General features: G+C 38.7%; 1 protein-coding gene across 1 annotated transcript in view; it reads right to left on the minus strand.

The window, feature by feature from the left end:
• The window catches only part of RAPGEF5 (Rap guanine nucleotide exchange factor 5), a 173321-nt gene that overhangs the window by 61418 nt on the left and 97151 nt on the right, over positions 1-14752 (minus strand). The window contains exons 10-11 of the mRNA XM_020781222.3: positions 9484-9602; positions 9030-9118 (exon numbers count right to left, since the gene is read on the minus strand). Coding sequence (XP_020636881.3) covers positions 9030-9118; positions 9484-9602 — 208 coding nt within the window. The remainder of the gene's footprint in view (positions 1-9029; positions 9119-9483; positions 9603-14752) is intronic.

Consider the following 14752-nt stretch of genomic DNA (forward strand, 5'->3'; position numbering starts at 1 on the left):
TATTGCGGGTGATGAATTCCAAAACACTTAAATTGTCAAAGGTTCCCTACCTCGAGTTATGGAGTTACACTAGGTAAGCCAATTTTGAGTAGTTGAGACTAGATGAGGAGCAATATGGTAGCAGTTCCATGAAGCAAGATACTTTTAAAAGTATTATTATGTTGCTGGCTCTTTTAAGATGTGAGTACAAACCACAAAAAGAAACTGAATGGAAACTTCAATTGAAGTCAAAATATATACCGCAAAGGCATTCTGTTTTTTAACTTTGCCATCCTTCAGATGCTGTGGGAGGCCAATGAATATACTCTTTTATATTTCACAGAAAACATTACAAACAAGAAAATCTTTGTACTAAAAACCTTTGAGCCTAGACTACAGTGGAAACACTGGAATGAATGTACACAATGGACACTGTAATTGGGTTGTGTTCTCTGACTAAAAATAAGGATTTTGTTCTGCAATTCAGTCTATCCAATGGCCATGCATGCAGGATGTATATCCTATAATATTATTATGTATCTTAAGCAAAATAAAATTGTACCTTTGCCATTCATGGCATATAGGGGATTACCATATACCTGTTTTGAAGTGGTAGCTAATATCAGAAGACGGGCTTCATTTTCAACAGTTAAGTGAACTGTATTTTCTAGAAGGAACAAGGTTTAAACATACTATATATAGATGACTATCATTGCACAACAAGGGGTTTGTTTAGGATGAATAATAATAACAAAAAAGACATTTCGCTAGTACATAGAGCTACAGTTTATCAGGGTCAACTGTAAATGTTCTAAACATACTCCTGGAAGTGGCAAGATTACATCACAGAAAGTAATGGCATGAATACCTCAGGGGATGACATTACCTTGCACTATAGCAACTTCGCTTATGAATGCATGCAATGAAATGCTTAAGGCTGTGCTCTATTAAGATGAAGAAACTGTTCGAAGGCAGTTTTCCAAGGCGCTAAAGATGCAGTATACCAATCTTTTTTCTTGTCTTAACACACTTGCCCTCTGAATTCCAGGTGATCTTTGATTCCTTTTTTAAATGATACAACTCAAATCACACCAAGGGCTACTCTTGTATTTCTAACTACGGAAAGCCACCACATCATTACATTAATGAATAAATTACATTACATCATTGCATTAATCATTACAATTTTAGTTCAGTATTTCTTTATTCTCCTTCCCTCCCCATTAACACCCAATATTGTCCTCCTTCCACAGCACATGATTTCTCCCTTGTAAGCACATGCTTCTTGTAAAATTACAGTTGTATCCTTTCTCTCAGCTATTATCTTTTTAAAATCCTACAGCATTCTGATATTCCCCTTTGCTACCTGTAACCCTTAACACTGTTATGTCGGCATTGCCATAGGCCCTTCTGCATTCCCACAACTCAATGGCTCCCCATTTTCTCACCACACAATACTCCTAAAGCACTCCTAATTTCATTGTCTCTTTATTTTTCAGTTCTCTAGCACACACTAGTCTCTCTCCTCCGTTCACCTTTTCTATCCACTATGCAGATTTCAGCAGCAACTGCACATAACATAAACAATAAATAATTAAATAAATAAATAAACCATGCTGGATCAGATAAGAGACCTATCTAGGTCCTGCATCCTGTTTCCCACAATGATGGACAAAAATTCTGATGGAAATTGAACAGGCAGCACAAAAGGGCAATAGTCACTTCCTACAGTTGCTCCTCCTTCAACATGTTGGCTCTGATCCTAGTAGAAACATATCATTATCATGATCCTGGAGGGAAAGTAGCATCATAGCAGAACTGACCTCCTATTGGGACACAAGGTCTACAGAAAACCTACCCACACAGATCAGTACCTACACAGAAACTCCAATCACCACCCACGACAAAAAAGAGGCATAATCAAAACACTGGTAGACCGTGCAAATTGGAACTGTGAAGCTAAATTTCTCGGAACTGAACTCAACCATCTGAATTGGGCCCTACAGGAAAATGGCTATTCCAAGAATGAAATCAAAAGAGCCATCAAACCAGGAAAACACCACCAAACTGAAGAGGAAAAACAGCCACCCACAAATAAAATATTTCTGCCATACATCAAAGGAGTCACGGACCGCATGGGGAAACTTTTGGGGGAAAAAACACAACCTGCAAATAGTATTCAGACCCACCACAAAAATACAACAAATGTTACGGCTAGCAAATTACAAAAGGGACCCTCTCACCTCTGCAGGAGTATACCGGATACCTTGCAGTTGTGGACAGTTATATATTGGAACCACAAAATGCAGCATTCACACCAGAATCCAACATGAGAAACACTACAGACTAAAACAACTGGAAAAATCAACAGTAGCTGAACATACCCTAGAACAAGCTGGACATGAAATTCTATTTCAAAATACTGAAGTACTGGACAACACCAGCAATCATTATGTTAGACAGGGAAGCCATAAACAGGGAAGCCATAAACACCAGCAGAGGTTCAACAAAAAAGAAAGTTTAAAACTCAACAAGGTCTGGCTCCCAGCACTGAAAAATACAGCCTGCAAAAGGTCAACGAACTCTACCCAGCCACCAGGACCAGAGATAATTGCACACAAAAGACCAGCTAACAACACCCATCAATCACAGTGACAGATAATCTCCCCCCTTATCACAACAATACATCCACAACAAAAACACACTGATCACCATAATCACCGAATCTCCTGAAAAGGAAAAACGCTGTTCCCACAGCTATAAATACTTAATTATCCAAAAAACTGCAACAGAGCATGGACAGAGTTCCTACTCCTGTCCTCTGAAGATGCCAGCCACAGAGACTGGCAAAACATCAGGAAGAACAACCTTCAGAACACGGACAAAGAGCCTGAAAAGCCCACAACAACCATGACATCATACCTATTGACAGCCTTGCCTTGTATGAATTTCTCTAACCTTTTTAAAGCTATCTCTGTTCTTATCATCCACATCTTGAGGTACTGACTTCCATAGCAATGTAAAAATGTATGCCCTTTTGGCAGAATACATCAAACTAGGATACAGTGGATGATAGGTTCTTTCCACACATGACAGCTCCTTATCCCTGTACTGTTTTAGATAGTATGAAACATCAGGAGGTGCATAACAAGCTATTACATTAAATTCAAATAGTTGCTTAAGGCATTACTTCAGAGAGAGAAGAAGAAGAATTGGAAGATCTAACTATTGGTATTTGGTAACATGAGGAAAACAAACATAAAGAAGGAAGAAAAACATTTGCTACCCTTTATGGCAAGTACAGAAAACCTACCAGCCAATATGAAAAATGAGGGAATACACTGGATTGATACAACTAACAGAAGTGAGAAGATCAGAACTCAAGTAGAAACTGTGATTTCAGGTTCTGGACTGAACATGAAACAGAGGTGATGAAAAATAGGGTCCATAGAAACAACTTAAGAAGGAGAACCATGTCAATGCAATACAATAATGAAATCGGAGTATTAGGTGCATGGTTTTTATATTTACTGCATTTAAGATGTTTATACCTCACCTTTCTTTTCAAGAGGACCCAAATGTCAAATGGTATGATCATTTTCTTGCTATCCACAAAATATGAAGGAGCACTGTCACCAAATACCTGGGTCGAGACCAATATTTCCTCTAATTTTCTGCTAGCATGGGGTGGGAGCCCCGCCTCATGCACACAGAGTTCTGGCTGTGACTAGAAGCAAATGGCCAGCGACTCTGGCTTGGCTGTATGGCCCCAATCCAGAACAGCTTAGGGGCAACATTGGTCCAGATGTAATATGAAAATAATGACTGTCCCCAAATAATCAACTTAGAGGCAGAACAGACTGCCCAAATGGAAAGTATGGGACAAGGTATCACAGAGACTTCACAGCTGTCTGTTAGCGTGGATTCTTGTGGACAACGGCATTATTGGGGGGGGGGGTTCAGTGAGGCTGCCTTTGTTTAGATACAACCAATTCCTTGAGTTCTTCACAGAAAAACTACTCTATATTACATATACGTACATTGATGCCTCACAAGACAAATGCCTCGCGGGACAAAAAACTCGCAAGACAAATGGTTTTGGTGATGGGGTTGATGACTTGCAAGACGAATGTTCCTATGGCTGTGCTTTGCAAGACGAATGTTTTCCATTTTTTGTTCCTGCCTTATGTTTGCTGATTTTTAAATCTTTTTCTATGATGTTTAAAAAGTTAAAGCCAAAAGAGCACTTAATAAACTCTTTGTAAACCAAATTTGATATTGTTGTGACTTTTTTTGCCCATACGAAAGCATTAATTAGATTTCAATGCATTCCTATGGGAAAATGCATTTTGCAAGACAAATTTTTCGCAAGACGACATTAACCGCGGAACTAATTAAATTCATCTTGCGAGGCACCACTGTATAGATATCCTTGAGGTGACATGGATATCTGCTGCACAATTAATAACGCTGCAGTAGCTAACACTGCAACATATTAACACATTTTTTGTATCTATGTATTTTATACATCAGTATCCTTGAGAGAGGTCATAACTCACTGACAGAGCACTTGTTATGGAAAAAGCACTAGAACATAAAATTATAATAAAATCCCTGCTTGATTGGTCCAAAGATCTGTCCAGGTCAGGATTCTGTTCTTATAGTGGCCAACTGAATGCTGATGGAAAGCTCACAAGGAGCACAGACATGTGATAATACCTTCTGTCCATATTCCCCAGTAATCAATATGAGAAGCATATTGTCCCTACACTAGATATAGTACATATTCATTGTGACCAGTAGCCAGTATTACACTTAATCTCTGGATCTGTGAATTTGGAGTTTGGCAGACCCCTACACTTACAATCTAACTGTTTCTATGATTATGATTATAAATGGCCCCTTGTAAGTCTAACCCTATTTCTGCACCAGGCTCAGTGTTAAAACAAAATTCTCTTGCCTCTGGAAAAGAAAACTCTGCTGTCTTCTCAGTTCTCTTTCATATCTCCTTTTGATTGCTTATTGGCAGTCTCCTTTGAGTTTCACTGTCTTCTATCTTCACCACTCCATTCTCTAGTATGCTGGTTGGGCATTCACCTCTGACCTCTACTGTCTTCTCTCTTCTTTATCCCACCTCCTCTCTCTAGCTTGCTTGCTTGCTGACTTCTTCTGTCTTCCTTCTTCCCCTTCCCATCTCTGTTCTTTTTCCCATTCTTGGTGAAGCTAAACATGCCAGTTCCCAGCAGGGATCACAGTGCTTGTAAAAGTGAGTCACAGCCGTCATAAAATGGGGTTTTGATACATCACGGGATATAATATTGGAATAGTGTTAAAATGGAGGGCAGGTGGTAAAAGAGACCATTGTAAGTGAGACAACTGCTACATAGGTTCATCACTTTACAGTTGCTTACACAAAGCAGATACCCAGTCACATTGTCTAGAGAGAGCCTTCTGAAGCCCCTCACAGTTACCTTTCTGTTTAAAACAGCCTGAAAACCCTGGAGTCATCCACAAACTGGAAAAATTTTACAAAGGTTAACAACAACAACTCTCAGCACCTCTCCAGTTCACATGGTCACTGGCTGGCAGATTCTGAGAGTTCTAGCTCTGTTAGTAATACAGCTAACTCACTGCTTAACGCAGACTCTGTATCATTATAAGTAAGTCAAAAAGCACAAGCCTTTACACAAATCCTTGAGGGACTCCGTCTTTTCGATTCACCCATTATGATCACTACTCATCTGTTCTTTTTCTCTTGTTCCTATTCTGCTAAGCATCAAATACAAACAGCTTTTGCTTGACGCACCTTGAAGAACTGCTACCAGTGAGAATAGTCAAACAGATCAATAGTGCCATTCAATATACTGCAATGTCCTATGCACCCTAGCCAAAACTCGGTGGTACACTCCCATAGGACTCCATTGCTTCCTCCCTCCAGAAACAGAAGTCCCTCATCCCTCCTGTAGCCTGCTGTGCACCCTAAAGAGGAGCACCCTAAGGAGCAGGTCTTTAGGGCTAGAAAATCCATTGGGACAGGTTTTTGCCACCACAGAGGACTATGGCAGGACAGAGGGGACGAAAGCATGTAATATAGACATACACCATTGAATCTGGAGCCTGTTATGAACTTGCATGGAATTCTTAAGTCCTACAACCTCCCCAGTCAGCACAGGCAGTAGCTACACTGTCTGGAGAATTCTGAGAACTATAGTCCAGAAAATAACTTGCCTGAACTCCGATGTTAAGGGATGCACAAAGGATGCTGAGGTTCAGTTCAGAGTTTACACAGCACCACTCTTTCTACAGATGTGTATGAAAGTAAACACTGAATAACAACTTCCATCCAAAAAGGTACCGTGAAAGCAGGCAAGTAACACAACTCTTCAAAGTTTCAGATGCTAGTTTTAATATTGCACATGTTATTTTTGAGCAGTTTCTTAAAGAAGATTCTGTCAAATTTTAAGGAGGGTAAAGCAATGATAGAATTTCTGAAGTAGTGCCAGACTATCACCAGGTTCCCAGCCAGGGGCAAGTGACAACCAGAAAAGCCAACGGGTTGTGAAGACTCAAAAACATGAGAAGAGAAACAACGCTATATGATCAGTAATCAGGTACCCTCGCCAACAAATTCTGCAGTATAAGCAGAAAGCAAGAACTGGAACAGGCATACAACTGGCTGAAAAACTAGGCACAGCAACAGTCAGTCTTCAGCTGAGGGCAAATAAGATAGGAAGACTGAAGTGTGCATGCATGTGTGTGCATGTGTGTTCACATACACTTTTAAAGGTGTGTGTCCAGTTCTAAATTAATTGTTTAGATCTATGACCTATGTAAGCTAGTCCTTCAAAGGACTGAGTTTAGAAGAGACGTATTTATTGAGCAGCATTATAAAGCTCGCAGAATGAATCTCCACCAATATTGGCTTTGCAAGTTCCAGAAATAAAAAGAGAGAATGCAGTGTCTAAACAATAAAATATGTTAGTTTTTTTACTACCAGCATGATCATCTGAAAAAAATTACTCCGCACTTCTTCATACTTCAATTATTTCTACATCTAAAATGTAACAACTAGGAATTTTCACACATTCATGTCTTGGGTCATTATATCTAGTTTAACAGAAATATGATTCATAGGGGAGGGAAAATCCTTATTTTACTGTTCCTAAAACACAACAAACATATGACATGACTGAAAGTATCACTTCTTCCAAAGAAGTGATAAGAGTGGGAAAATGTTAAGGACAATCAACCAGCCACTGAATACATTATCATCTCAGCCAGTCATGCTGAGATTGCCCTTCTTCACCTACAGTCTGGAACAATAAAATGCTCATGAGCATTTTGGTTTAACGTTAAGAAATGTGGAGGGCAAGAGAGAATAACACGAGAACTACCGGACAGGTACACGTTAACTTGAAGTATTCTTTCTAGAAGTTAAAAAACCAAGGAGAGTGATGTACCACACTACTGGGAAATGAATCCTTTCTCATTAAAATCCAAACCAGGCATGAATAATGCATACAGCAGTGTACAGGAGAGGTAACCCAACTGCTTTGAACCGAAATACAGAAATAATTTAGCAGGAATTCCCCTACTGCATGAGATTCAGGCAACCTAGCCAAGATTATTCTGGCATGAACCACCTCCATTATATAGCCTATGATTTGGCACCAGTGAAATTACACACAGCATTTTTATAATTATACCTGAGGAAGCATAGCAATCAGATAGCAGTGTTTTCTCTGTACTAAATATTAATCTCTAGACACAGAGAAGCAGCTTGGTGGACAGCACAATAAATCAGATGCTTGGGTTTTCTTTTCACTTATTTTGTAGGAAAACACAGTTAAGTGCAAGTGCCTTATGTTTCACAATATTCTTCAGATTTGTGGACCTGAAAAACAGACTGAAGAACGCTACAGGAATTCACAGATGTTATTTATGCTTTAATCCTTTTAATCCCTGCAAATGTGTTTATTTTTAGTAATCTCATTTGGAAAGGAACATTAGGAATGTGCATTGTAGCTCCACTGAGAACAATAAAAGAACACCCCATATCAACTCCATTTCCAGCCTGCTACATTCTCCAGCTCTTCTGCAATTATACTGAAAACTCTCAAGGAGAGCCACAAAGCCGCTTTAATTAAAACTGTAAATAAATTGCAAGTGATACTGATAAACTACCAAAGGAGCTGTAGTGACAGCAAAGTGTACATTAAAGCTGGGAGATCAAGCTGAAAAATAACCTTCCTGTCGAGCTACCTGATCAATATAATAATTGCTCCAGGCTGGAACACAATTACAATTCTGGGTTAAACACAAGCAAGTATTACAGAAGGTCGTATTATTGCATATTATACTATGCGGAAAGTGTACAGACCACTTTCAAATGCTACATCAACCCACAGGCACTCTGATTAGGGCAAAATGTAAATTTATATAAATATTGCACCACTAAATGAAATGCACATTAAGTCACTGGATCAATATAGTCATTTGCTTCAGGCTACAGAGAATCACAATGCAGAAGAAGAAGAATTAGCAATGCATTCAGTGTATTAGTGCCTGTGCTATACATGCAATAGGTAAGCTAGTTATTAAAAAATAAGAAGCAGAAGTTGGTACTAAACAAGTAGCTGCACAGTACTTCAGATATCCGATGACATTTTTAACCTGCAGCTATAGATCTTAATACCACCTGTATGTAACATTATCACACACCCTTCCTGACAATTGCTTGCATTTTATGTATTGATCTGCTGAAAATGCGAGATGGAGTAACATTTTTAAGGTTAACTTTTTAATTCCAGATTCAATCTCCTATTGTCAAGTACAGATGACACAGAGGAGCAAGCACCAATTTAAATGCAAATCTTAAAAAAAACACAATAGTATCCTAAATACTTCACAATACAATTTTAAGTACAAATGCTGGTAAGGAAAATGCTACTATGTACACTACCTGCATAGCAACTAAACAACTATGTTTATTATGACCACACGTGGAATCTGAAACCTGGTTTTTAGGAGAGGGTGCAGTTGCCATTTACCTGTCTCTTTGTCCTGCACTTCTTCCAGGTGTAAGTCATTCAGGAGGTGCTCTAAAATCTTCTCTGGCGTCCCGGATACCACCACATATCTGTCAGAAAGGAGAGAATCCACAGAGTCATCCTCTGTTGAAGACTGGGAACGGCTGCTCCATTCATCCTCCTCATCCTCTTCATCAATGTATTTAAAATAAGGCACATCAAATGTGGGCAGAGGCAGCTCCCTGCCTAGAAACAAGGCAGAATCCTTCTTCTCTATGTGGGGGTCAAAGATCTTCACCCTGGAACTTCCCATACTGGAGGGCAAACAACAAAGACATTCCCTACATGCTGCTGCTGTATCTTGCCGTCTTAGTTCGGCTGCCGGTAAGCGAGTTCATCTGGCTGCTGAGAGCTCTGCAGTCAGCTTGTGCGTGTGTGTGGCTGTGTCTAAGCGCCCACGGAAAAAAACTCTTACCTCCAATCACTCTCGGCACTCCCTGATGTAGGGGCAGGGCTATGTGACGACACTTTCTTAAGCACCAGTACATCTTGGTCCAGTTCCTTCACTTGAATAGTAGTCACTTCATCATCTAGCTTTAATTTGGAGAAGGGGACAAACAACAAAGAGGGCGAAATCAGTAAAATCTCCAGAGACTGGGGAAGGGAATGGGTGGAGGGAAGCCCCTGATTAGAGCTACATTTTCTCTCTGTCACTGCCGCCACATGCAGCAGCCACTGCCCTTCATTTACATTCAGAAAATTCACAGTGCACCAGAATTTCAGCAGATCTCTTCCTTTTTCAGAGAATACAGGAACATATTGCAACCTCACTAAAATGACATTTGAATAAAAAAATGAAGTGGAGGGGGAAGTCAATCACAGAAAGAGGGATTGCATTGTTATTCAACATTGCTGAGTCTTCTCTGCTTCTCACATGCAATGTTTTGCTGTTGCTGATCTGTTTATTCAGTTGTGGGTAAACATATCAAATTGAAGCTGACAAGGAAGTTACAAGCCTTAGAGAGCACTTTATAGCATTTCAACAAAAGTGCACCTGCTACACAAAGAAAACATACCCTATAAAGCTACTTGTATTCTTGGAGAGAAGTGGCGAAACCAGTTAGAGAAAGATACGACATTGTTTCTTGCACTTAACATTCACACAATCTAGAATTAATGTTTGAACCTAAAACCTACTAAAGGTTTGGGATGGAAATGGGCCAAAAATGTCTTCCTCACAAAACTGACATTTCTACTGGCACAATCTAACATGTTGAGTTTGTTCTACCCGAGTTTTCTCAGAAAGAAATTAAATATGACTTTATCTCACATATAGGTTAAGCATTATACCAACCATGTTAAAGGAGTAATTAAGTAGACCACAGGTTATTGACTGAGCTCTCTAAAATGAAACAATAATGCATGATTATGAGTTCTCTTTGGTTTCTCCCAGAGCCTCCAAAAAAAAAAAGATCCTAATGTGAAAATAAGGTTGACAAGAACCATAGACAGGTGATCTTTTAATTATGTCAAACAGTTAACAGTAGTGTGATTTGCAGTTAATATGCCAGATGATTCTTTTTAAGCCCTGGAAAGACAGATATCTAAAATACTACTGGATTAAACTGGCCTTACACCAGAGAAAATGGAAACTGATATTACAAAACAATGTAATTTAATTTAACCCCTTTCTTCTCCATTGTATCCTAATGGCATGAAGAATTCAGGAACTAATCAGCAGAAGAATCACGCTCTGCTAGGCATGAGTGGAGCCAATATAAAATTGTTCTTGCCCCAAATAGCTTTTAATCTAGGAACATAATTTATCTTTATTTATTTCTTCCCCATACACAAAGTAATTATTAAATTTTTGCCATGTCAGACATACAGGTACTGAGCCAATTAACATGGGATATTTGTTGAAAAATTCCCTGGGGACATTAGTGAGACATATCGTATGAATACCAATGCATAATTGTAATCTTCCATTTCACGGTATATGCTTTTGTTGCCTACCATTTACCGTATAGCCATAAAATAATGAGATAAGCATAGGCTATAACTTAAAATTATTCATTTATAAGACACTTCTGCACAAAGTTTTTTCAATTTATTTTTTTCAAACTACCCACAAAATTATAGGGGCTGAATAATAAACTTCGAAATATTGTTTTCTATTTCTTCTTTCCGATGCAAATTATAGAAATTCCACTCAAAGTAAAACCATGCTAAAAATGAAAATGACTTAACCTAATGTTTTGAAAGACTTATTTCTCTATACTGGGATTTCTTTCTGTATCTTTTGTCTCCATTTTTTTTGCAAAAAGGAAGAAATGCTTACTGGAATCTCAAACACCACGTTCACCTTCCTCATGTCTCCACCTCCAGTGGAGCCCCCACGATCTGCCTACAAAAATATGACTAGTGGATACTCTGAGGAAACATGGATAGGATGGGCTTTGTCAGAAGGTAAAGACTGACCGTGCTTCACACCTAACTTTCCTGTCCTCATTCAGAAATGCTTTGCATATACAGTATAGTCTTATCCCAGTCTCAGTTTTCTGCACATAATTACCGTAACCAAAATACAATGACCACTGTCTTAAAAGGTTTAAGTTGAAGTTCACATTCATGTCAGTGGAGAGTTAAGTACATGTTTAAGTCTTAGTCATTGTACTAGATAGGACACAGAAGTGCTTAATTTGGTTGGATTAAGTCCAGTGTAAATATTTGTATCCCAAAATGAACTGAGAAACTAGAACTATTTACAGAGCAGGTTTTAGCATGTACAGGCCTCATTTAATTAACTGAAGATATGTCAGTTATCTCATTAGCGTTAACCCAGCCAAAGATCTCATAATGGGGGTTGGGAGTTAAAGTGTGTAACTTTTGTCAGTATTACAAGAGTTCCAAAAGTCATTAATCATATTTATATTCATCCTTACTCCCACAATTCAAGGCAATATATGTGGTTCGTCTTCCTCCTCACTTTTTCTTCACAACTACCCTGTAAAGCAGGACAATGAGAGAGAGAGAGAGAGAGAGAGTACTAAGAGAGTCACTGATTCATGAACACCCAGTGGCTGTCATGGCTGCCTAGAGCTTTGAACCTAAATCTCAGATCCAGATTCTGATCACTATATATGCTTACCTTGTGAGAATAGCACTTATAACAAAATGCTTTCATTTCCTATTAATAATCCCAGTGAAATCACTTCCAGGATAGAAGAGTAGTTCTGACCACATGAACGTAAGAACCAGCAAGAAGAAAAGAAAGACAAATCAAATGGATGCACTAACTAAACAAAGCATTCAAACTATGCAAGCCTGCACACATTCACTTTCTGTATCATGATCAGTGATTTTTAAAAGGGGAAATTTCTTTGTAGTAGGAGAACAAAATGTTCTGAATATGCAGGCTTTAGTTTCCTTCCTTGAGCAAAAGGATGACTATAACGTAAAGCCGGTTAGAATATGAAACTTTTGTTTTCACAGCTGCAGCTGCCGAAACTGACACAGTGCAGGTAGATGCTGCTGATGCATTTAATACTGATCTGCTTTTCTCCTCTTCCCATAATTTGATGCTGGTACCAGGGCATGACCTTGAGTGTTAAAGCAAAGGGTACACTCAGATAAATATGCTATCAGCTCTGGAAAGTACAAATAGCTATAGAGGCCCCCTATGTGCAGGAAAGAAGTCAGGTGCTAACAATCTTACACTGCTCTAGAATCCATGCGGAATTAAATTGTTCTCTCTGAGGGATTTGGCTTTTGGGTTGAAGGCATATAATACTGGAAATGGCCTGAAAAAACATATAATCCTGCTTGGTATATTGTGCTGCAATCTTCTTCACACAAATGCTGCCAATTTGCCCTGTATAATAACAGAGCTGGGGTTTTTGCAAGGACAACTTGCAAATTTTCCTACACCAGTAGGTTAACACTTATACTTCCATTACTACGTTGCAGTAGCATCAAATAAAAAGTTGCATTTGTAAGTGAACCATCACACGCAGAACCTACAAGCTGTTAAGTGTCATAATACAACAATTTACAATAGAGAAGTATAGACAATTAAATGAGTATAACCAGCTATATTCACATACATATAATGATAAAACAGAGTTGCATGCAAACATTCCCTGATCACTCCTGTTTGGCTTCTTGGAGGGATAAACCAACCAGCAACTAGCTAGTAAACAAAATTTTAACATTAGCACCAAAACAGGATTCCTGTCAAGGTAACCACAAAACACAAATCCTGCCCAAGATATTATGCTAAGCTTTTGTTTCCTGCTTAGTTCAGTGAGCACCCTTCATCCATCCTCCTTATTCTTCCAGATTTGTACTGTTTCTCTCCTAAACAACTTTCTTTTCACCTCTCAGAGAAGACTTAGGAAAGCATATACATAGAGGAAAAGCATACAGATTAAAGTTGCAACAATGGGAGACAAAACTAAAGTTAAATGAACTGTAAAATAATGGAATGGGCAGACCAACCTGGAAAAAAAGCCAACAGTCATATTGAACTTACCAGCCTGGAGCTCGGTAAAGTGTCTGAACGAATGATATGGTAAACAAATGTATGGATTTGGACTGCAAATTGCACCTGTTTCGCTATTTGTTTAGGTAACTTCATTTCTAAAGCTTTCATTGAGAGAATTTTCCACATTCCTAATTAGCACAGCATAAATTAGCATCATATAAAGTAGGCTCTAGCCCTAAAAAGTCACAATAAATTACATTATTCTTTAACAACTGTTGTCATTGTTGCCGCGCTAGGGAAATGAAGCCTATCCAACATCTGCACTTCTGGAAAATCCTTCTAATTGTAAATGAGAAACCGATCAGAATTATACATAGGTTTTAGATTCCAATTTATTAAAAGTAGTTCTGCTGAGATCAGTGGATTCTACGTTAGTCATTACTAGTCCCACTGATTTCAGTGAATCTATTTTAAACATGACTAAGTTTCTGTTGGAATTATTGTAAATTCATACGTTGCCTTGGCTGGGAGGGACCATTCTGGATTGTGGTTACTGTCAATCAGTCCAATAGTGACCAATCACTTCATCTCTGCCTCAGAATTTGAAAAGAGCCATGCCTCTCTACTCGAGAGTTTCTCCCCACCCTGTCCCCTGCACTCTTTTCAGTCAGGAGTCAAAAGTTTTCTGTCAGTTACCAATGTAACTGACAGCCTGTGGACAGAGTTATGTAGTCAGAGTTGGTCAGCCGTATCTACTATTATTTCCACAGAATGCTGTTTTTTTTTTAAATCTCTTCAGAAATGTAAGTAAAATAAAACTTTTTATTTTTCCTTTATTAGAGTCTCTGTGTAAGTTATTGAGATAGCAAGTGCCAGTTGAGGCGAACTAACCAATAAAGGATGGTCTACTGTGGGGAGACTTCAAGCTAATTCTGCTGTGTAGATCCCTGAACGTTTTCCCACTGCATACTTAGAGGTATTTAAGTCACAAAATTTCGTAGTCTATGAAATACATTCATACATTCATTTAATAAGGAAGTAGGTAAATAAGTATTATTGATATAACCACAGTGTTTGTCATTTACAGGGACTGGGAGTCTTTAAGAAACAATCTTCAAGGAGGCATCCACCACATTAATCTATTTTTTAATAAATTTCATTTCTTCAATTGAGGGATCTCCAGGGTAACTAGGGAAACACTCCCAATCCCCCCTATTGTACTCTCCTGTACCATGGTAATTTTGTGGTAGGCTGGGGC

The sequence above is a fragment of the Pogona vitticeps genome, chromosome 6, assembly GCF_051106095.1.
Source record: "Pogona vitticeps strain Pit_001003342236 chromosome 6, PviZW2.1, whole genome shotgun sequence".
Lineage (NCBI taxonomy): Eukaryota > Metazoa > Chordata > Lepidosauria > Squamata > Agamidae > Pogona > Pogona vitticeps.